This window comes from Podarcis liolepis, assembly GCF_965112155.1.
Source record: "Podarcis liolepis genome assembly, chromosome: 2".
Taxonomy (NCBI): domain Eukaryota; kingdom Metazoa; phylum Chordata; class Lepidosauria; order Squamata; family Lacertidae; genus Podarcis; species Podarcis liolepis.
Window position 1 is genome coordinate 119,673,225 of NC_139555.1, and position 23,482 is coordinate 119,696,706.

Sequence of the window (23,482 nt, forward strand, 5' to 3'; positions counted from 1 at the left end):
TTCTTTACATATTTATAAGGGTTTTCCTCCACAGAGTTGCCTTGGGAAGGAATGTATCTCCTTAGATAAAGTTTGCTCTTCATTTTTCATTCATCTTGAATGATGAAAGGGAATAATTGAATCACATGCCTGGAGAGTGTCTGGACTTACAACTTTTAGGGATATCCCTACCTGTAGAGTTACACAGAGTGCAGCCTCCCTCTTCATACATAATTATCTTTCTCTACCATATCCAGTTTGTACTTTGACATGACACACCTTCCTTTCTTCCTGAATTCAGAACCGAAGCCTAAAATATAACTTAGTGTAACTTCAAATTCTGCTTCTAATGAAGGAGGTGAGGACAGGTGACCCCACCTAGGCCTGAAATCTCCCCAGGCCTCAAGACTTCACCCCAGGCCTCAAAACCAAATTTCCCCTTTCTCTCTTCTAAAAATCAACAGCTTCAGCCTTTCTCTGCTCTTCTCTGCTTTCTCACAAGATGCTGCTGCATAGGCAAAATGTTATTTTTATCAGCACGAGAGAGCTTCAAGAAGCTATTGAATAGACTCTATCAATGCCAAGAATAAGCAGGCCTGGGAACTGAGTCTTATCTCATCTTGTTGCAACACATCTTGGACACGCTGAACGCAAGGCTCCTCAGCCCCCTTTGCTTCTCATCCCCCTTTCCTGGGAAGGTCGCCAAGAGTCCCAAGACAGGAGCTTTCTGTTCATGCTCAGGGAAACCCATGAGGCAAGACTCCCGAGGAGGGGTAGAAGGGGGAGGGAACTGGAGGCGAATATATGCTTTGTGCAAATGGCTGTGAACTTGTGCTAAGCTTGTGAGTTATCACGCTTGCTCCTTCTACCAAGCCCGGATGGTAGTAATAAAGCTCTTTCTCTGGATCAACCCTTGAGTGTCTGCTTGACTCCCACTTCCCTGTCCCGGGCGTAATGCTCTTCCCACCCGAAGGCAAAGCCTGAAAAGGCTACACTAGTATTAAAAACAGCTGGAAAACAGAATCTCAATGGAGTGTATTAATGCTTGAGGGAACCTCCAGAAGGCCCTTGGAGCTGGACCTCAGTATCTGGTCTGGACAATGGGTGTGGAGACACTCCTTTAGCTATACAGGACCAATGTCATTTAGGGTTTTCAATGTTGGTGGGAGTGAGAGAGGCACCACGATAGCTGGAGCCAGAGACAATGATGGAGAAGAACCACCACTTGTAAGTAAGAAGGCAGGTGAGTGGTGGTGGAATGAAGGCTGGTTGAGATTGTTGGGTAGTCCCCACTCACCCCCATGGACCAGACCTCTCACTTATTTGCCCTGAGCTGCTGGAGAAGGGCAGGGTGCATCCTTTTTGTCTCCCTCTCTTATTTAGCACCAGCACTCATAGACAACCAATGAATCGGAAGGTTGGGAGATTGTGAGCAAACAAAATATTGAATCATGCAGTGAATAGTTACTTTCCCCCAATGCCAGTTGCTGGTGACCAGTGCCTGGCAAGGCCCATTGCTTTCATGCCCTGCTTGTGAGCTTCTCAGCAATATCTGATTGGCCACTGTGTTGCAGGACTAGATGGGAGTTTGGACTAACCCAGCAGGGCTGTTCTTAGCAAAGTTCAAGCCAAACGTATGCCCCAAATGCAAGTGACTCATGTTGCAGTTTGAAGCCACATCTGTGATTTGGTGTAAACATATTTTTCCAGCTCTGTCCCTGCCCCTTGAACCATGTAGAGATCCTGGGAACTTTCTTCCCCTTGTAATTATAAAAATGATAGTAATTTATTATTCCCTAAGCTCAAGAGAGAGCTCTGGCAATTGCCTAAACCAGTGTTTCCCAACCTTTTTTGGGCAAAGGCACACTTGTTTCATGAAAAAAATCTCGAGGCACACCACCATTACAGCCCCGTGACGTCAGTGTGCAGCGTCACGCCGGGAGGGACATGAATTGCTAGCAAATTAAATAATCACCTCCTTGAGGGCTGGCTCATCTTCTCCGAAGGCAGAACCCCATTAATTAACAGGACAGACTCACACCATAGCCAAGACGAGGGGGGAAAACCTCAGTCATGCACAGTCATGCACATGTGGGGGCTAAATGAGGACGAAGACCGGGCAGAGAGCAGGGTTCAAATCACCCCACCTGGCCAGGACAATCCCTGGGTGCTCCCTTGGGCCACTCGCCTGACCCACCTCGCAGGGCTGTTGTTGCGAGGATAACACGGTGAGAACCACGCGCGCCCCCGGGAGCTCCTTGGAGGAGAAAGCGGGCGATGAATGCAATGCATGAAATATATGAGAGGCGACCAGGTTTTGCAGGTGAGGGGCCCCTGCCAGCCTCCGCTTCCAACACCCGGCGCAACGACACCGAAGTTTCCCCCCGGGCTCGGCTCGGGGAGCAGCGCTGCTCCCCCCGGCTCCCCTTCGCCCTCCCGGCTCTCTCTGCCGCCCACTGGGGACCCCCCTCACCTGCCAAGTCCGGAGCGCCGGTGGAGGTTGCATGCATGCATGCAGGGCGCCGCGTTGCCATTGCATTGCACTGCACTCCATGCAACACCTGCACGCATGCATTGCCTTGCACGCCCGCCAAGGGGTCTCCCCGCGGTCCGATGCGTCCCCTCCGGCGCGGATGCAGCATTGCAAAAATAAAACACCCCCGACGCAGCCTTACCTGGGGGGCAGCCTCCGCCTCCGCCGCTCCGCCTCCCCGGGGATTCCCGGGCTGCATCCTGCCGCCCGATCTCTGCGGGGGCGCAGGCAGGCTGTGCGGGGTCTGCGCGGAAGAGCCCCTGCCCGCCCGGCCGCCGCCGCCGCGCTCATTCCATGGCCGGGAGAAGAGCGCTTCAAACAAAACGCCCAGCCCGCCAGGCCACGCTGGGAAACGTAGTTCGCGCACCCCGCGTGGGCGCGGAGCCCAAGGGCGAGGGGACTACGGATCCCGGCAGCCCCCGCGCCGGGGACGGAGGGGGAGAGGCCAGGTGCAGGGATGGAGGGACGGGTGGGCGAGCGAGTGAGTGAGTGGCAGCCAGGAAGGGCCTCCCCGGAGGAGGAGGAGGAGGGAGGCGCAGAGCGGGAGGGAGGGAGGGAACCCCAGGGGTCATCTAGTGACGGCGCCCCAATCGAAAATTTGACTTTAAAAGAAAAAAAATTCTTTCGAATTTTTTAATTTTTCCCGCGGCACACCAGGCAACATCTCGCGGCACACTAGTGTGCCGCGGAACAGTGGTTGGGAAACACTGGCCTAAACATCAGAAGCCAAGGAAGCCTGAGGGTATACATATCATACTGTGCTGGAGGGTTGTTGACGTCTTCTGATTAACTGGCTATGGGGGAGAAAGGAGAAGTCAAAATAGAGGTGTAGGAGGCCAAGCCAGAATGACCTCCCTGCTGCGGCTTCTGCTGCTTCTCTGCTTCTAATGCACTATCAAGTCTTAACGCGCAGTGTAAATTAATAATGCAGAGTTTTAAAGAATAAAAGCTTTACTAAGTTAAAATAAACTTCTTCATAAACAACATGGTTCCAAACAGTTCGACTGAGATTACATACTGACTCTGCTCACAACCGAAGCAGACAGACTCTGATTTCTTACAGAGACCACAAAAGAGAAACTGGCTACTTTGTCACATGTCAGAGTCACCCAACAGTTAGCAGTTAGGCCTGAATAACTTTAGTAGGCCCAAATGACTGTGCAGTCCCAGCACTTCCCAGCCTGCTTTGCTGCTTCTGCTCTCATGTGTCTTTGTCACATGACAAGTCTGTGGGAAGCTGAAAGCAAAGTGCTCCTTAAATTTGACGAGGGAAGAAAATGAAGTGCAGATTTACTCGCGGCCTGAAGACTTCCTCATTAGCGGAATCATATCTCCAAGAAGCTTTGCTGAGCAACTTCCATATAACTTTTCCCAGCCCCCAGTAACCAAGCTTAAAGTGTAAATAATTAAATACATCATGGATATCATGCTTCTCCACCACTGCTTCAATGGTTCCCTTTAACAGGGAAATAGTTCTTATTTTGTAGCACCCTGCTTAGCTGGAATGAAATATTCAATGCAGCAATAGAGAAATTAAAATAATAATTTATTTGTCAGACAAATAAATGAGAGACACAATGGTATATGGATACCAAAGCTCTGCCCACTCCAGCCCTGATGGCCAGCACTTATATTTCCTCAGCCCAGCCCCCTTGCTCCTCCTTTGGCTGCCTCTGTCCAATCAGCCTGGTTGAAATTCCTATTGGCTGTTTGCTAGAACCAATCATAAAAGATACACCCATTTCCTATTACCTTTCATGGGAGACAAAGAGCTATATTTCCTTCTATCCATAAATGGCAGACAAGTAGCCATATATCTTACATTTGCCTTGACCAGGCACCTTAATTATCAGATCATCTTTGCCCTATTGCCCTATTGCCCTATTCACTCCAGAACAGATGGCTAATGGTTTTAATTTTTATCTTAAAGAGAGATCTTGGGTTCACCTTCTCACACACCATCAATGAAATAAGAATCTAACATAAGAATCTAACATTTCTTACTTTCTAAATCCTTTGCACACATTTAAGCCAATATATTTCATACATAACATAGATAGATTTTTAGAAGGAAAGGAACTTAGTAAAAAACAGTTTCCAAAAGCAACCCCTTAAATTTACACCCCCCTTTCAAGCCAGCTGCTGTTTCTATTAGCTCTTGTCCTTTAACCTTAGGAAGATGTGGCTCAAGTCTGATGGGAGGCACATGGTATTATCTGTTAAAGAATAAATTTCACTATTTACCAACTCTTAATTAGTGTTTTTTGCAGCTTGATTGTATTCTGTAATTTGTATGGTCAGTGTGACCTTTTGCTCCCAGCCTGTAATTTCCTTTTACAACCCTGAGGCACTGCTATAGATCAGAGGGGCCCTGTTTAGGAAGATAAACATCTGCCAAAGTACTTAGCCAGCTGGTTTCTGCCTGGCATGAGAGATACAAACATTTACAAATATATTTTTTAAGCTCATTTTAAAATGCAGGCCTTGATCTGATGCCTCAATTTCAGGCATAGGAAGACAGTTTAGGGAAGCTTTTAATGTTTGATGTATCACAGCATTTTAATATTCTTTTGGAAGCCGCCCAGAGTGGCTGGGGAGGCCCAGCCAGATGGGCGGGGTATAAATAATAAATTATTATTATTATTATTATTATTAGACAGTGGCCCTTCAGGTGCTGCTGGACTCCGGCTCCTATCATCCTGACCACTGTTTGTGGAGGCTGAGAGGAGTTTCCAATCTCTTTTCCTTTTGCTCCTTTTGGTCTTCAAATAAAAACATCTTGGAGGTCCCGGGCCACAGGGAGGTTAGGTTGGCCTCAACCAGAGCCAGGAATTTTTCGGCTGTGGCCCCGATCTGGTGGAACACCCTGTCACAAGAGACTAGGGCCCTGCGGGACTTGACATCTTTCTGCAGGGCCTGCAAGACAGAGCTGTTCCACCAGGCCTTTGGCCAAGGCACAGTCTGACCCACTCCTTTGGTAATCCTCACAGAATTCTCGCCCAATGGTTGCCATTAATTTGATTTGAATTGATTTTTAAATGAATTGATTTTAGAATGCTGTGCTACTTTTATTGTTGTTAGCCGTCCTGAGCCCGGCTTCGGCTGGGGAGGGTGGGATATAAATAAAAATTATTATTATTATTATTATTATTATTATTATTATTATTATTATCCATGTCTTTTAAAATTATATGCTTGAGGACAGGCTGTTTTAGGATCGATATTTGTAAGCTACAGTGGGAGATTGGCCAAAAAGCAAAATAAAGATGCTATAAATAAACTGAGGCCTTTGTACAGTTGTAGAATTGTAGAGTTGAATGTCCCCACCCCTCTGAATCTTGAGTGGAAACACAGGTTGTTGTTGGGATCAAAAAACAATCTGGATCCCAGATAGCATTTTCCTGAGGGCTGCAGTAAACTCCACAAATATTATTATTATCATTATTATCATTATTTACTGAATTTATATACCACCCTATACTGGGAGGTCTCAGAGCGGTTCACAGAACAAAATCAAAGTATACCGTAACTATGAAACAACAAAATACATATTCATATAACAATGCCCCAATACCCCCCACTGCATAGGCAAGCAGTTTCCTTTCACTGCAATTCCAGCTAACCATGTGTATGACGATAAAAAGTTCCAAAAACATCATCGTCAAAGTTCCCTTAGCTGACTTATGATGCGGAGGAGATAGGTAAATGACAGTAGACCTCTTAAAGCTTCTGATTCCCGATTCTTCACTAATAGCAATTGTGGAGTTGCCCATTGTTGCTTGAAATCATTCCTGTGCCAGGCTCTTTGATCTTGAGTTAGACTGCATATTACTCATAGTTGAATTTCCTAAGCTGTTTAAGACATTGTCAACTGAATTGCTATAGTACAAAATGAACTTAGCTAAATTAGAAGAAAAGGGACATTAAACTAGCTACAGGAAGGACATAGATAAAAGGTCAAATGGAAATCTACAAGATTGTTACACATAGTTTGTGGAAGAGAAATATTTTTGGCACATGAGTTTTGATGAGGATCAAAAGTACAAGACTAGGAGAAAACTTAGTACATGGAAGGACATGACTGAGACTTGATATTAGGTAGTCAGAAACGAACCAAGCCAGACACCTCAGTTTGATTTTATTCTTATTCTTATTCTTATTCTTATTCTTATTATCTTGTTTATTAAATTTCTATAGCGCCCATCGGCCATAGATGTCAGGATGGTTCACAACATAAAAATGCAATATAAAAAAGAAAAAAAAAACATAAACTAACAATAATCCCTCCTCCAGAAGACATTTAAAAGGGAATCGGATGTCAATCGGCCAAAGGCCTGGTTAAAAAGGAACGCTTCGCTTGGCACCTAAAGGTGTACAATGAAGGTACCAGCCGAACCTCCCTGGAGAGCAGGGTCTCCAGTCCCACAAGAAAGCACCCTTGATGTCAGGGGTGCCAACTTGAATAAAATACTGTGGGGACCCAGGTAAGCCATGCCCCACATAAATGATCACATGATGCAGTGCGCACACACCATTTGGATGGGAATACCCAACAACTTTGTAGGGTCCAGCCCTACTGGAATGATTTATTTTATTTTGTTTCAGCTGCTAACTGAGACACTTTTAAAAGGCAATCACGTGACTACCAGGATCAGAGGCTGCATATTTCTGAATGCCAGTTGCTGGGATCAACTGCAGAAAAGAGCTGTTGCCATCAACTTGGGTTGGCCACTGGGTGCAACAGGATACTGGATTAGATTAAGCTTTGAACTGAACCACCAGCAGGACTCTTCTAATGTTCTTGTCAGCAGCAAAGTTCGTGCCAAACTCTCACGCACCACAAGAGACCCCATGTCAAACTTTGGGGCAGCGACTTTGATTCCTTGCAACCATGTTTATCTGCAACTCTGCTCCTGCCCCTCAGGCCACACAGAGACTTCAGGTTGTTGCAGAGATGAACTTCCTTCCCCTTATAATTATCAACATCAAAGTGATTTATTCTGCCTTGTTCCTGAGGGAAAAGTTGATGCACAGAAGATCACCTGTGTCAGAGACAGAGTCATGATTGAGAGTAAGGGGGGTGGGATACATCTGTGTGAGGTTTAATGGCTCTGAAGGTATAGCTGAGCACTACCCATATTGGATAAATAAGAGTTTTTTGGCTTGTTCTGATGTAGCTGGCTATGGGGGAGAGAGGAACACTCACAAGAGAGGTGTAGCAGTCAGTCAGAATGAGATCCCATATGCTGATGCTGCTCATTTTGCTTGAATCCTGCAGAAACCTGAAGGCAAAATGCCCCCTGAATCCAATCCGGGAAGGAAACAAAGCACAGAATTATTTCCAGACTGGTGACTTCCTCATTGGCGGGATAATATCTCCAAATTTGTTTGGTCTACAACTTCCATACATCTTTTCACAGCCCACATTAACCAGGTTTGAGGACGAGTAAGTAATTATATGCAGAAGGACATCGCGTTTTTCTACTGCACCCCAAGGGCTCCTGTTTACTAGGGAAATAGTCTCCATTTTAGGGGTGAGGACTCTGTGGTCTTCCAGATGTTGCAGGACTGCAGCTCCCACCACCCCTGATCACTGGCCATGCTGGCAGGGGCTGAAGGGAACTTGAATTTCGCTGCAGCTAGTGGGTTGCATGTCCCCAGACGTGCTCTGTTTTTACCTGCTGTGCTGCTGTGTTGCTTGTTGAAGAACACAAGTGTATAAATGAGCCTGATCATGATTTATTTTCATTAAATGGTGACTGGTTTGACACTTTTTAATTGATTGATTTCATACAGTTTGTCAAATAGGTTGTACTGGCATATCTTGTCCTTCTTGTTCACCATCCAAGAGATCAACCGGGATCCCAGGCTCTTACCCAACATCACCCTGGGCTACAGCCTCTATGAGAACTATTACAATCCAAGGATCACTTCTGATGCCATGCTAGACCTGCTTGCAGTTGGGGAAAGCAATATTCCAAACTATCGCTGTGGAAAATGGAATAATATCTTGGCTGTTCTTGAAGGAGCCAATTCCATCATCTCCAAAGTGATTTCAGTCACGTCAGGCATGTACAAAATCCCACAGGTATGAAGGGTGGGGCATGGAGGGACACAAAAGAGGTTCAGCAGGAAAATAAATTTTCATTATTGTCAGCAAAAAGAGGCATCAAAGAGGGAGAAAATCCTGAGCTATGTTAAGCTAGATAGCTCAGTTGGTTAGAGTGTGGTGCTGCCAACGTCAAGGTTGCAGGCTTGATCCCCGTATGGGACAGCTGCATTGCAGGGGGGTGGACAACATGAACCTCAGGGTCGCTTCTATGACTCTTCAACACAGAGACTTTGCTAGTTTTGAAAATGCCCAAAGTTTCAAAATAAGACTATCAGCCCTGGCCAGCACAATATTTGTTAGGTTTTAAATATTTCAGGCCAATCCTGTACTTTGCTCTAAAAATGAAACACTATACTTTTTCTTCCCCACTCCAGGTCAGTTATGGCTTTGTATCTGGGGTTCTTGATGAGAACACCAAAGTCCCTTTTGTCTACCGTACGGTCCCCAATGAAGAAGTTCAGTACACAGGTATTGTAAAGTTGCTCCAGCATTTTGGATGGACGTGGATCGGCCTCTTTGCTCCAGAGAATGAGAATGGAGAAAGATTCTTGAATGCCATGACATCTCTGATGGCCAGCAATGGAATTTGTGTTGCCTTTTCAGTAAGAATACCTGAAAACAATAAACCTGAGAGGTTCACACTAAGTGAATTAATTGCCCTATGGAGACAGACCAATGTATTCCTTTACTATGTAAGCAGTTATAGGGGATTGGTTATCATCATGTTACTGCAACAAAAAGTCGGGAAACAAATTGGGCCAAAAGTATGGCTCACAACAGCTTTTCAGGACATTGACATGAATTTGTCTTATGGTCCCAAGTACTTGAAGTATATCCATGGTTCATTCTCCTTTGTAATGAAGACCAAAATAAGGAGCAAACGTGACTGCTGTAAACCAGAGTCCTATCTTCTTAATCTGTTTCGGCAAAAAGCATTTAGTTGTTCATACTCAAAGCACGTCCTCGCTGTGAGAGGTTGGACAAGATGCAGAGATGTGGAGAATCCGGAGGTGCCGTCTGAAGATGAGCTGCAGAGTGTTCTGTCTCAAGACAGCCACAGAACATACTTCAGTGTCCAAATCATGGCACATGCTTTAAATGTTGCCTGTTCATCTAGATCAAAGCAGATGTTGATGGCGGGTGGAGGAGACCAGTTGGCATGTCAAAGGCTACAGCCATGGCAGGTATTTCCTTTCCCTTTCTAGAAATCAAAGTTTTTTCTACCAACTGTACAATAATCATTCTCATTGATTTAGACGTGAATGCAATATCAAGGTGGTCTACTGCAATAAAAAACATAAGACCATATAATAAAACCAATAGAAGCCAAAACCAGTTAAAAGCAGACGTCCCTCCACCTGGAGGGTGTCTGTTTAGTCTTGCCAGTAGGAGAAGTTGTGGCACAACAGGAGTTTTGAGTTCCAAGGAAGCAGGGATGAGGCATCTAAAATGCTTTCTAAGTTTGGGTGTTTAGTCCTTTGTAGATTCCAACGAGGCCAGGTATGCCAGGACTTGGGAGCTCAAAGGGAGAAGGGATGAGATGTCCAAAATGCTTTGAAATGCTGGTGTTTCCCCTGTCATTCCAGCTTCACCCTTTCATAAGAGAAACCTGGTGGTTGAACACTTCCATGGGCGGACTGTATTTGGGTGAGAATGGGGAGCTGCCAATCATGTTTGATATTGAGAATTGGGTGGTGCTTCCCAATGAGTCTTGTGTTAGAGTGAAAATTGGGAGTATAGAGAGAGAGGCATCCACTGACTTCAAGCTCACCATTAACCCAGAAGCTATTGTGTGGCCCAACTGGTTCAACCAGGTAAGAGCCCCTTTATTCCACATGATACACATTAAGATCTAGTAAACTGTTGAATATTTCCAAGAGGAATTCAAGTATAATCTTTTGGAAATTTGGCTGATGCTTTCATTATAATTAATTAAGTAAATTATTAAATGTGTATAATACTCTTCATGTGCAGATACACACACACATGTATGTATGTATTTGTGTTTATTTTTTTGTACGTATGTAATTTTTTCATTTATTGTGGGAGCCTTTTTTGTGGAACCTGATTGAGCTGCACAATATGGTCCATGGTAAATCCAGCAACAGAAAAATTCCTGTGGTGCCCGCCTTCCCTGGATGCCCTAAGCATGTACTTATTTTGCTTAATGGTTAATCCAGCCCGGCCCTGCGAGATCTCATGAGAACATCGCAGAGCCCACGCAAGAGCATCCTGGAGCCCAGTGAGCAATCCAGAGAGCTTGGGAGTAAGGCCTGCTTGGCATGCCAGTTCCGGAAGGTCAGGGTGGTTGTGCAGGAGCCGTTCCAAGGGGCTCATTCAAGTGCAGTCGAATTTTGGTTCTGGAACTTAATCCATTCCGGAAGTCCGCTCAACTCCCCAAACTGTTCTAAAACCAAGGAACGGCTTCTGATTGGCTGCGGGAGCTTCCTGCACTCAACTGAAAGCTGCGTTGGATGTTTGGCTTCTGAAAAATGTTCACAAACCGGAACACTTGCTTCTGGATTTGCAACTTTCGGGAGCTGATTTGTTTGGGAGCCAAGCCATTCTGGAACCAAGGTACCACTGCATATACATTTTGGCATATACTACTCCTTCCCCGGAATGTAACCCCTGCATAAGAAGTGATCATACTCTATGTTTACATACTGCTCTTCATCAGAGTGTTTTATTGCTGCTGTTCTGGGATGGGAATTTTCTTTTGTTTTCTTTCTGCATCTTTTGCCCTGTGCCGAGAGAACTTTTTGGGTTGTTTCCAAACTCTACGAATCAGCTCCATAGACACAAAGTCTCGTGGCACACAAATACTTCCCCTGAATTTACCTTCTTTTTATTATTAGACTGTGCCTCAGTCCAGTTGTTCAAGGACCTATGTATTAATACTCTTTTCAGTACATTTCTGAGCACAATTGAAAGTATTGGTGCTGACCTTTAAAGCCCTAAACTGCCTCAGCCCAATATATCTGGAGGAGCGTCTCCACCCCCATCGTTCAGTCCAGACACTGAGGTCCAGCTCCAATGGTCTTTTGGTGGTTCCCTCTCTGCAGGAAGTGAGGTTACAGGGAACCAGGCACAGGGCCTTCTTGGGGGTGGCGCCCGCCCTGTGGAACGCCCTCCCATCACATGCCAAGGAGGTAAACAACTTTTTGACTTTTATAAGACATCTGAAGGCATCCCTGTTTAGGGAAGTTCTTAATGATTGATGTTTTAATGTATTTCTAATCTATTGTTGGAAGCCGCCCAGAGTGGCCGGGGAAACCCAGCCAGATGGGTGGGGTATAAATAAATTGTTGTTGTTATTATTTAAAAAGCAAACACAGCAGGGAGGCTTCGTTTCTACTTTAAGCATAGGAGCCATCTCCTAGGAGCTGTGGGGGATTTGGCCCCCACAATAAAATATTGGAGGGGGCTGGGGCCCCATAAAGTTGATGGGCATTGATTATGTGTTGTGCGGCTTACCTGGGCCCCCACAATATTTTATTCAAGTTGGCACCCCTGACATCAACGGTGCTTTCTTGTGGGGCTGGAGACCCTGCTGGGTTTTTTCCAGACTCCAGAGTGAGTTCCACATGCACAAATATTGCTCACACTTCCTTTTTAATATGGCATCTTTTCTTTATGGCTAGACTGTGCCTCACGCCAGGTGTACCAAAAGGTGTCGCCCAGGATATGCCAAGGTGGTTCAAGAAGACAAACCGGTTTGCTGCTACGCTTGCGTTCCGTGTGCAGAAGGGACCATATCTACACGGCAAGGTGGGTGACGCCACAGGAGATGGAATTTCTTGGGAGAATATGAATATTGGTCAGAAATTTCTGTGAAAATTCTAAAGACATATTTGGATACAGATCCTTTCTTGATTTCTTCATTTTTAACCCCCTTCCAGGAAGTAATTTGAAAGAAATGACTCGCAGGAAGCAATCTCTGGGATGCAAATTGGGTTCAGCCTGCCCTGCCCATATGGCACTGCTTTGGCTATTTTGTACCATGCCTTCTAGGATCACAGAACCAGAACCACCCACATAAAAGGAAAATAAAAATGTCTTCAAAATAAATGAGAAATAGTGAAAATAACAAATATTTATTTAAAAGAGAGAAAGCATGATGCAAAATAGTAATAAAAATTAGGTGAACATTCCATTCCATTACATTGTAGAACAATTAAAAAATATGCGATTTCAGCTGGAAGTTATTGGATATCCTAGACGAGGAGTTTGAGAACAGCTGTAGCAGCTTAGGAGTTATTATAAATAAATAAATCATAGGTTGTGTGTCCTTGCTTCTCAGTTTGATCCTTTTACATGGTTTGCATGTTTTGTGGTATTTTATTCATTTTGACTTGCTGTTTTTTTATTTATACATTAGTAATTCTTTATTGTACATGATAAGTGTTAGCTGATATTAAATTTTACTGTTTACTATTCCTTAGTATTATTATTGAATATTACTGAATTTTGCTTAATTTGACATGTTGTTTACTTTAAAGATATGCTTTTATTATGACTTTGTGTGTGTGTGCAACGTCTGTGATCTTTGCTAAAATAAAAAAAATCCTTCCAGTAGCACCTTAAAGACCAACTAAGTTAGTTCTTGGTATGAGCTTTCGTGTGCATGCACACTTCTTCAGATACACTGAAACAGAAGTTGCCAGATCCTTCTATATAGTGAGAAGGTGGGGAGGGGTGTTACTCAGAAGGGTGGTGGGAATGGGAGATAGGCAGATAGCTGGGAGAGCCTGTTGACGACTCTTAATGACTGTAATAGGTCTTACAGGAAAAGGCAAGGGGTGAGAAGGTGAGAAATGGTATAGTCATGTATAGTGAGATAAGAATCCAATGTCTTTGTTCAGCCCAGGTTTTTCCATTGTTTTAAGTTTGGTAATGAGTTGTAATTCAGCAGCTTCTCTTTCCAGTCTGTTTCTGAAATTCCTTTGTAGTAAAACAGCTACTTTGAGATCTTGTATAGAATGTCCTGGGAGATTGAAGTGTTCTCCTACTGGTTTCTCTGTTTTGTGATTCTTGATGTCAGATTTATGTCCGTTTATTCTTTGGCATAAGGTTTGGCCTGTTTGTCCAATATAGAGAGCTGAAGGACACTGTTGGCATTTGATGGCATACACAATGTTAGACGATGAGCAATTAAATAGTCCTGAGATGGTATGTGTGATGTTGTTGGGGCCAGTAATGGTGTTGTCCGGGTATATGTGGCAGCAAAGAAAGCTCATACCAAGAACTAACTTAGTTGGTCTTTAAGGTGCTACTGGAAGGAATTTTTTTATTTTGACTATGGCAGACCAACACGGCTACCTATCTACTACTGTGATCTTTGCTGTCTATTTTGTTGTTTCTTCACCTTGTAACCCTCCTTTTGCATAGCAATATAGAAAGGCAGTATACAAATTAAAAGTGAAATGAAACATGGAAATAAACCAGTGTTACTGCCCGAAAGCTATCGCGTTATGAAATTCACATGCTCATTTTCTGATATCTCCCATGTGAGTGCATTTCTCAACATGTAATAGAATATATGTGTAAGCAAAGCCAAAGCCATTCTTTTTCTCCTCCTCAGATGCAGAGCGTTGCACCAAATGTCCAGAAGAACAATATCCAAACAAGGACCGAGATCACTGCATTCCGAGGATTATCTCCTTCCTATCATATAAACAATATTTGGGGATTCTCCTGACGTCTTTGGCTCTCTTCCTGTCCTTAACCACAGGCTTTGTTGTAGGGATCTTTATTAAATACAAGGAAACTCCCATAGTCAAAGCCAACAACAGGGACCTCTCCTACATCCTCCTTGTCTCCCTCCTGCTGTCCTTCTTGTCCTCCTTCCTCTTCATTGGCCGTCCCAGGAAAGTCACCTGCCTCCTTCGACAAACGGCCTTCAGCACAATCTTCTCAGTTGCTGTATCTTCTTTGCTGTCCAAAACCATCATGGTGGTGCTGGCCTTCCTGGCCACAAAGCCGGGGAACAGGGTGAGGGGATGGTTAGGGAAAAGTCTGGCCAACTCCATTGTCCTTTCATGCTCCAGTGTCCAAATGGTCATTTGCATCATTTGGCTGGGCATCTCTCCCCCATTCCCAGACTCTGACAAGCATTCCCAGGCTGGAGAGATCACCCTGCAATGCAATGAAGGGTCTGTTGCCATGTTTTATGCTGCCTTGGGTTACATGGGCTTCCTGGCTGCCATCTGCTTAACGGTGGCTTTCCTGGCCAGGAAGCTGCCTGGGGCCTTCAATGAAGCCAAGCTGATCACCTTCAGCATGCTGGTCTTCTGCAGCGTTTGGGTCTCCTTTGTGCCCACCTACCTGAGCACAAAGGGGAAATACATGGTAGCTGTGCAGATCTTCTCTATCTTGGCTTCTAGTGCTGGGCTTCTGGGCTGCATCTTCATTCCCAAATGCTACATTATTGTGCTGAGACCGAATCTGAACACAAAGGAACACCTGGCCACAAAAACTAAAGTTGTTGCCTGATTCTTAACATATTTATAGCTGTATTCCACCACAGTAGTAATGAAACACACAGAATTGCCTTGGGAAGGAATGTATCTCCTTAGATAAAGTTTGTTCTTCATTTTTCATTCATCTTGAATGATGAAAGGGAATCATTGAATCACATCCCTGGAGAGTTTCTGGACTTACAACTTTTAGGGATATCCCTACCTGTAGAGTTACACAGAGTGCAGCCTCCCTCTTCATACATAATTATCCTTCTCTACCATATCCAGTTTGTACTTTGACATGACCCACCTTCCTTTCTTCCCGAGTTCATAACCTAAGCCTAAATAATAACTTAGTGTAACTTGAAATTCTTCTAATATTAAAAACAGCAACTGAAAAATGGAATCTCATTTGAGTGTATTAATGCTTGAATGAACCTTCTTAAGGCCCTTGGAGCTGGACCTCAGTATCTGGTCTGGACGATGGGTGTGGAGACGCTCCTTTAGATATACAGGGCCAATGTCATTTAGGATTTTCAAGGTTGGCATCAACAAACGGATGTGGCAGCTGTCTGTTTGGTGGGAGTGAAAGGGGCACCACGATAGCTGGAGCCAGAGACAATGATTGGTGGGTTAGTCTCCATTCACCCCATGGAGCAGACCTCTCACTTATTTGCACTGAGCTTCTGGAGAAGGGCAGGATCCATCCTTTTTGCCTCCCTCTCTTATATAGCACCAGCACTCATAGACAACCAATGAATCGGAAGGTTGGGAGATTGTGAGCAAACAAAATATTGAATCATGCAGTGAATAGTTACTTCCCCCCAATGCCAGTCGCTGGTGACCAGTGCCTGGCAAGGCCCATTGCTTTCATGCCCTGCTTGTGAGCTTCTCAGCAATGTCTGATTGGCCACTGTGTTGCAGGACTAGATGGGAGTTTGGACTAACCCAGCAGGGCTGTTCTTCGCAAAGTTCAAGCCAAACTCATCCCCGAAATGCAAGTGACTCATGTTGCAGTTTGAAGCCACATCTGTGATTTGGTGTAAACATATTTTTCCAGCTCTGTCCCTGCCCCTTGAACCATGTAGAGATCCTGGGAACTTTCTTCCCCTTATAATTATAAAAATGATAGTGATTTATTCTTCCCTAAGCTCAAGAGAGAGCTCTGGCAATTGCCCAAACATCAGAAGCCAAGGAAGCCTGAGGTTATTCATATCACACTGTGCTGGAGGGCGTTGACTTCTTCTGATTAACTGGCTATGGGGGAGAAAGGAGAGGTCAAAATGGAATTGTAGGAGGCCAAGCCAGAATGACCTGCCTGCTGGGGCTTCGTCTGCTACCTCTGCTTCTAATGTCCCATCAAGTCTTGACGCGCAGCGTAAATTAATAATGCAGAGTTTTAAAGAATAAAAGAATAGAATAGAATAGATTCTTTATTGTCATTACACAAGTGCAACATTGCACAAAGTGCAACGAAATTGGATGCCATCCCTTAAAACAACAAAAGCAAAACAACAACAACAACCAAACAAACCACATTCCAGCCACACCCACACCACACCCATCAAACTCCCAGGTCACACTATCGAGTTACAGCATTCAAAAAGGCCACAGCTCTTGGATAGAAACTGTTTTTCAGTCTATTTGTCTTTGTCTTGATGTTTCTATATCTCCTGCCAGAAGGCAGTAGTGCAAACAGACCGTGTCCCGGGTGAGATGAATCCTGCAGGATGTTATTTGCTTTCCTAAGACAACGGGAACTGTACAGTTCTTCCAAAGATGGGAGAGGATGACCAATAATCCTTTGGGCTGTGTTTATGACCTTCTCGAGCACCTTCCTCTCCCTAGCTGTACAACTGGAGAACCAAGCACAAATACAGTATGTAAGAATGCTCTCTATGGAGCTTCGGTAGAAGGACACCAGCAGTCTCTCACTCAGATTGTTCTTCTTTAAAAGTCTGAGGAAATAAATTCTCTGTTGGGCCTTCTTCACCAGAGCAGTGGTATGTGCGCTCCAAGTCATGCCCTGATCGATAGCTACTCCCAAAAACCTGAATTCCGCCACCCTCTCCACCCGTTCCCCGTTGATATACAAGGGCTGAATGTCCGCCTTTTTTTTCCTGTAATCCACCACCAATTCCTTGGTCTTAGCCGTATTAAGAGCCAGATTGTTCTCTCCACACCAAACACAGAGCCGCTCCACCTCGTCCCGATAGGCGGACTCATCCCCTCCTGAAATGAGCCCTACCACCGTAGTGTCATCAGCAAACTTGATGATTTTGTTGCTGGAATAGATGGCTGTACAGTCATACGTATAGAGAGTGTAGAGCAGGGGACTCAACACACAACCCTGTGGTGAGCCGGTGTTAAGGCTAAGGGCTGTGGACATGTGTGACCCTACTCTAACCCTCTGGGAACGTTCTGACAAAAAATCCAAAACCCAGAGACAGGTGGAGTTGGAGAGTCCAATCGCCTCTAGCTTGGACACCAGTCTATGGGGGAGGATAGTGTTAAAAGCAGAGCTAAAATCCACAAACAGCAGCCTCACATAACTCCCCGGCTGCTCCAGATGGGACAGAGCAGCATGGAGAGTGGTATTGATGGCGTCTTCTGTGGATCTATTTGCTCTGTATGCAAACTGGTAGTTGTCAAAAGTTGATGGAAGACAGGACATAATGTGACGGCGCACCAGTTTCTCAAAACACTTCATGATGATTGGAGTCAGTGCAACTGGTCTATAGTCATTCAAACTACTGATTGTGGATTTTTTAGGCAGAGGGACAATAGTTGACGACTTCAGGCAGGGTGGGACAATAGACTGGTGTAAGGACTTATTGAAGATCTTAGTAAAGACCCTTGCCAGCTGATCCGCACAGCCCTTCAACACCTTTCCAGTGATGCCATCAGGTCCAGCCGCCTTCCTCGGATTCGCCATCCTCAAAACCTGTCTCACCTCATGTTCCTCTACCGTGAATGAGGGGCCCCTATGGGCTGGTGGCTGTAATACCGGCGTCTCAGGTGGCTCCTTCTCGAAGCGAGCAAAGAAGAGGTTAAGCTCCTCTGCCAGCAAGGGGTCACCGTCGACAGCACCAAGGTTAGGTTTGTAGTTGGTAATATGCTGAATCCCCTGCCACATCTGTCTTGTGTTGTTGCTCCTTAAATTATCCTCAATCCTCAGCCTATAATCCAATTTTGCCCGTCGAATACCCCTCCTCAAGTTTGCTCTTGCTACACTGTAAAGCTGCACCTCGCCTGACCTGAAAGCCCTGTTCCTTTCCCGCAACAGGCACTGGACCTCTCTATTCATCCAGGGTTTCTGATTGGGGTAAAACCGGATGGATTTATTTACTGTGACAGTGTCTGTGCAGTGATTGATATAGCACAGAACTGCCGCCGTGTGCTCCTCCAGGTCTGAACTATCGAAAATATCCCAATTGGTTCTCTCAAAACAGTCCTGCAGCTGGTGAATAGCACCTTCAGGCCAGATTTTAACAGATTTTAATATTGTGGGAGCCCGTTTCCTGAGTGGGATATATGCTGGTACCAGGAACAGAGCTTTACTAAGTACTACTTAGTAAAAGCTTTACTAAGTTAAAATAAACTTCTTCATAAACAACATGGTTCCAAACAGTTTGACTGAGATTACATACTGACTCTGCTCACAACCGAAGCAGACAGACTCTGATTTCTTACAGAGACCACAAAAGAGAAACTGGCTACTTTGTCACATGTCAGAGTTACCCAACAGTTAGCAGTTAGGCCTGAATAACTTTAGTAGGCCCAAATGACTGTGCAGTCCCAGCACTTCCCAGCCTGCTTTGCTGATTCTGCTCTCATGTGTCTTTGTCACATGACAAGTCTGTGGGAAGCTGAAAGCAAAGTGCTCCTTAAATTTGACGAGGGAAGAAAATGAAGTGCAGATTTACTCGCGGCCTTGAGACTTCCTCATTAGCGGAATCAAATCTCCAAGAAGCTTTGCTGAGCAACTTCCATATAACTTTTCCCAGCCCCCAGTAACCAAGCTTAAAGTGTAAATAATTAAATACATCATGGATATCATGCTTCTCCACCACTGCTTCAATGGTTCCCTTTAACAGGGAAATAGTTCTTATTTTGTAGCACTCTGCTTAGCTGGAATGAAATATTCAACGCAGCAATAGAGAAATTAAAATAAGAATTTATTTGTCAGACAAATAAATGAGAGACACAATGGTATATGGATACCAAAGCTCTGCCCACTCCAGCCCTGATGGCCAGCCCTTATATTTCCTCAGCCCAGCCCCCTTGCTCCTCCTTTGGCTGCCTCTGTCCAATCAGCCTGGTTGAAATTCCTATTGGCTGTTTGCTAGAACCAATCATAAAAGATACACCCATTTCCTATTACCTTTCATGGGAGACAAAGAGCTATATTTCCTTCTATCCATAAATGGCAGACAAGTAGCCATATATCTTACATTTGCCTCGACCAGGCACCTTAATTATCAGATCATCTTTGCCCTATTGCCCTATTGCCCTATTCACTCCAGAACAGATGGCTAATGGTTTTAATTTTTATCTTAAAGAGAGATCTTGGGTTCACCTTCTCACACACCATCAATGAAATAAGAATCTAACATAAGAATCTAACATTTCTTACTTTCTAAATCCTTTGCACACATTTAAGCCAATATATTTCATACATAACATAGATAGATTTTTAGAAGGAAAGGAACTTAGTAAAAAACAGTTTCCAAAAGCAACCCCTTAAATTTACACCCCCCTTTCAAGCCAGCTGCTGTTTCTATTAGCTCTTGTCCTTTAACCTTAGGAAGATGTGGCTCAAGTCTGATGGGAGGCACATGGTATTATCTGTTAAAGAATAAATTTCACTATTTACCAACTCTTAATTAGTGTTTTTTGCAGCTTGATTGTATTCCGTAATTTGTATGGTCAGTGTGACCTTTTGCTCCCAGCCTGTAATTTCCTTTTACAACCCTGAGGCACTGCTATAGATCAGAGGGGCCCTGTTTAGGAAGATAAAAATCTGCCAAAGTACTTAGCCAGCTGGTTTCTGCCTGGCATGAGAGATACAAACATTTACAAATATATATTTTTAAGCTCATTTTGAAATGCAGGCCTTGAACTGATGCCTCAATTTCAGGCATAGGGAGACAGTGGCCCTTCAGGTGCTGCTGGACTCCGGCTCCTATCATCCTGACCACTGTTTGTGGAGGCTGAGAGGAGTTTCCAAACTCTTTTCCTTTTGCTCCTTTTGGTCTTCAAATAAAAACATCTTGGAGGTCCCGGGCCACAGGGAGGTTAGGCTGGCCTCAACCAGAGCCAGGAATTTTTTGGCTGTGGCCCCGATCTGGTGGAACGCTCTGTCACAAGAGACTAGGGCCCTGCGGGACTTGACATCTTTCTGCAGGGCCTGCAAGACAGAGCTGTTCCACCAGGCCTTTGGCCAAGGCACAGTCTGACCCCCTCCTTTGGTAATCCTCACAGAATTCTCGCCCAATGGTTGCCATTAATTTGATTTGAATTCATTTTTAAATGAATTGATTTTAGAATGCTGTGCTACTTTTATTGTTGTAAGCCTCTCTGAGCCTGGCTTCGGCTGGGGAGGGTGGGATATAAATAATAATAATAATTATTATTATTATTATTATTATTATTATTATCATCATCCATGTCTTTTAAAATTATATGCTTGAGGACAGGCTCTTTTAGGATCGATATTTGTAAGCTACAGTGGGAGATCGCCCAAAAAGCAAAATAAAGATGCTATAAATAAACTGAGGCCTTTGTACAGTTGTACAATTGTAGAGTTGAATGTCCCCACCCCTCTGAATCTTGAGTGGAAACAGAGGTTGTTGTTGGGATTAAAAAACAATCTGGATCCCAGATAGCATTTTCCTGAGGGCTGCAGTAAACTCCACAAATATTATTATTATCATTATTTACTCAATTTATATACCACCCTATACTGGGAGGTCTCAGAGCGGTTCACAGAACAAAATCAAAGTATACCGTAACTATGAAACAACAAAATACATATTCATATGACAATGCCCCAATACCCCCCCCCACTGCATAGGCAAGCAGTTTCCTTTCACTGCAATTCCAGCTAACCATGTGTATGACGATAAAAAGTTCCAAAAACATCGTCGTCAAAGGTCCCTTAGCTCACTTGTGATGCGGAGGAGATAGATAAATGACAGTAGACCTCTTGAAGCTTCTGATTCCCGATTCTTCACTAATAGCAATTGTGGAGTTGCCCATTGTTGCTTGAAATCATTTCTGTACCAGGCTCTTCGATCTTGAGTTAGACTGCATATTACTCATAGTTGAATTTCCTAAGCTGTTTAAGACATTGTCAACTGAATTGCTATAGTACAAAATGAACTTAGCTAAATTAGAAGAAAAGGGACATTAAACTAGCTACAGGAAGGACATAGATAAAAGGTCATATGGAAATCTACAACGGTGTTACACATATTTTGTGGAAGAGAAATATTTTTGGCACATGAGCTTTGATGAGGATCAAAAGTAGAAGACTAGGAGAACACTTAGTACATGGAAGGACATGACTGAAACTTGATATTAGGTAGTCAGAAACGAGCTAAGCCAGACACCTCAGTTTGATTAATTATTATTATTAATAATAATAATAATAATAATAATTAAATTTCTGTAGTGCCCATTGGCCATAGATGTCAGGGTGCTTCACAACATAAAAAGACAATGTAAAAAAGACAAAATACATAATAAAAAAGAACATAAACTAACCAATAATGCCTCCAACAGAAGACATTTAAAAAGGCATTGGATGTCAATCAGCCAAAGGCCTGGTTAAATAGGAATGTTTCGCTTGGCACCTAAAGGTGTACAATGAAGGTGCCAGCCGGACCTCCCTGGAAAGCATTCCACAAATTGTGTCCTTGAGAAATCCCCTGGAATCTTTGTGAATCCTCTAAGCCCCTCCACTCAGTTATGAGATAGTGAGGGCGATCCCCTTTTAATCCCTTGGAAATGACATGGAACTGAAGAAGGAGGTTGGAAAGAATTGTGCTCTTCCCTACTTCCTCTTACAGCTTCGAAATATAAAATATCCAGTTGTTTTTAGGGGCTTAAAAAGGTTGGTAGACCCTGGTTAAAGAACGAAGACTGTAAAAGTGGAACGTAATAGAGATGCATAAAACCATGGAGAAAGCGAAAAAGGATAGGTTTTTCCTGAAACATTATTACTCAAAGAGGCATCCACGGAAGAATCCACTTGGAGAATCTAGATAGAAAATAGGAAGCAATTTTTTTCATACTGTAGCGCAATGGAGAAAGTGACTGACACAGGAAAGAGTGAAGAAGTGTGCATGCACGGGACACGGGTGGCGCTGTGGGTTAAACCACAGAGTCTAGGACTTGCCAATCAGAAGGTTGGCAGTTCGAATCCCCACGACGGAGTGAGCTCCTGTTGCTTGGTTCCTGCTCCTGCCAACCTAGCAGTTCGAAAGCACATCAAAATGCAAGTAGATAAATAGGTACCGCTCCGGCGGGAAGGTAAATGGCGTTTCCGTGCACTGCTCTGGTTCGCCAGAAGCGGCTTAGTCATGCTGGCTACATGACCCGGAAGCTGTACGCCGGCTCCCTCGGCCAATAAAGCGAGATGAGCGCCACAACCCCAGAGTCAGCCACGACTGGACCTAATAGTCAGGGGTCCCTTTACCTTTACCTATGCATGCACACAAAAGCTCATACCAATAGCAAACTTGGTCTGTAAGGTGCTACTGGAAGGATTTTTTTTATTTTGTTTCAGCTGCTAACTGAGACACTTTGAAAAGACACATGACTTCCAGGATCAGAGGCTGCATATCTCTGAATGTCAGTTGCTGGGATCAACTCTATTGCCATCAGCTTGGGTGGATCCCAGAAATGTCTGATTGGCCACTGGGTGCAACAAGATACTGCACTGGATTAAGCTTTGAACTGAATCAGCAGCAGGACTCTTCTAATGCTCTTGTCAGCAGCAAAGTTCAAGCCAAACTCTCACTCACCACGTGACCCATGTCAAACTTTGGAGCAGCAATTTGTTTCCTCCAAAACATGTTTATCTCCAACTCTGCTCCTGCCCCTCAGGCCACACAGAAACTTCAGGTTGTTGCAGAGATGAACTTCCTTCGCCTTATAATTATCAACATCATAGTAATTTATTCTGCCTTGTTCCTGAGGGAAAAGTTGTTGGCCAGAAGATCACCTGTGTCAGAGACAGACTGAGTCATGATTGAGAGTAAGGGGGGGGTACATCTGTGTGAGGTTTAATGGCTCTGAAGGTATAGCTGAGCACTACCCATATTGGATAAATAATAGTTTTTTGCCTTCTTCTGACATAGCTGGCTATGGGGGAGAGAGGAACACTCACAA

The 23,482-nt window shown here is 44.2% G+C and overlaps 1 protein-coding gene across 1 annotated transcript; it reads left to right on the forward strand.

Annotated features, from left to right (window-relative positions):
- Positions 1 to 7,743: 7,743 nt before the first annotated feature.
- LOC310701162 (vomeronasal type-2 receptor 26-like) lies at positions 7,744 to 15,119 on the forward strand (the record flags this gene model as incomplete). Its single annotated transcript, XM_083491559.1, has 6 exons — positions 7,744 to 7,958; positions 8,309 to 8,600; positions 8,999 to 9,808; positions 10,211 to 10,438; positions 12,269 to 12,395; positions 14,209 to 15,119. The coding sequence occupies 6 exons, from the start codon at positions 7,744 to 7,746 to the stop codon at positions 15,117 to 15,119; spliced, it is 2,583 nt and encodes an 860-aa protein (XP_083347685.1).
- Positions 15,120 to 23,482: the final 8,363 nt, after the last annotated feature.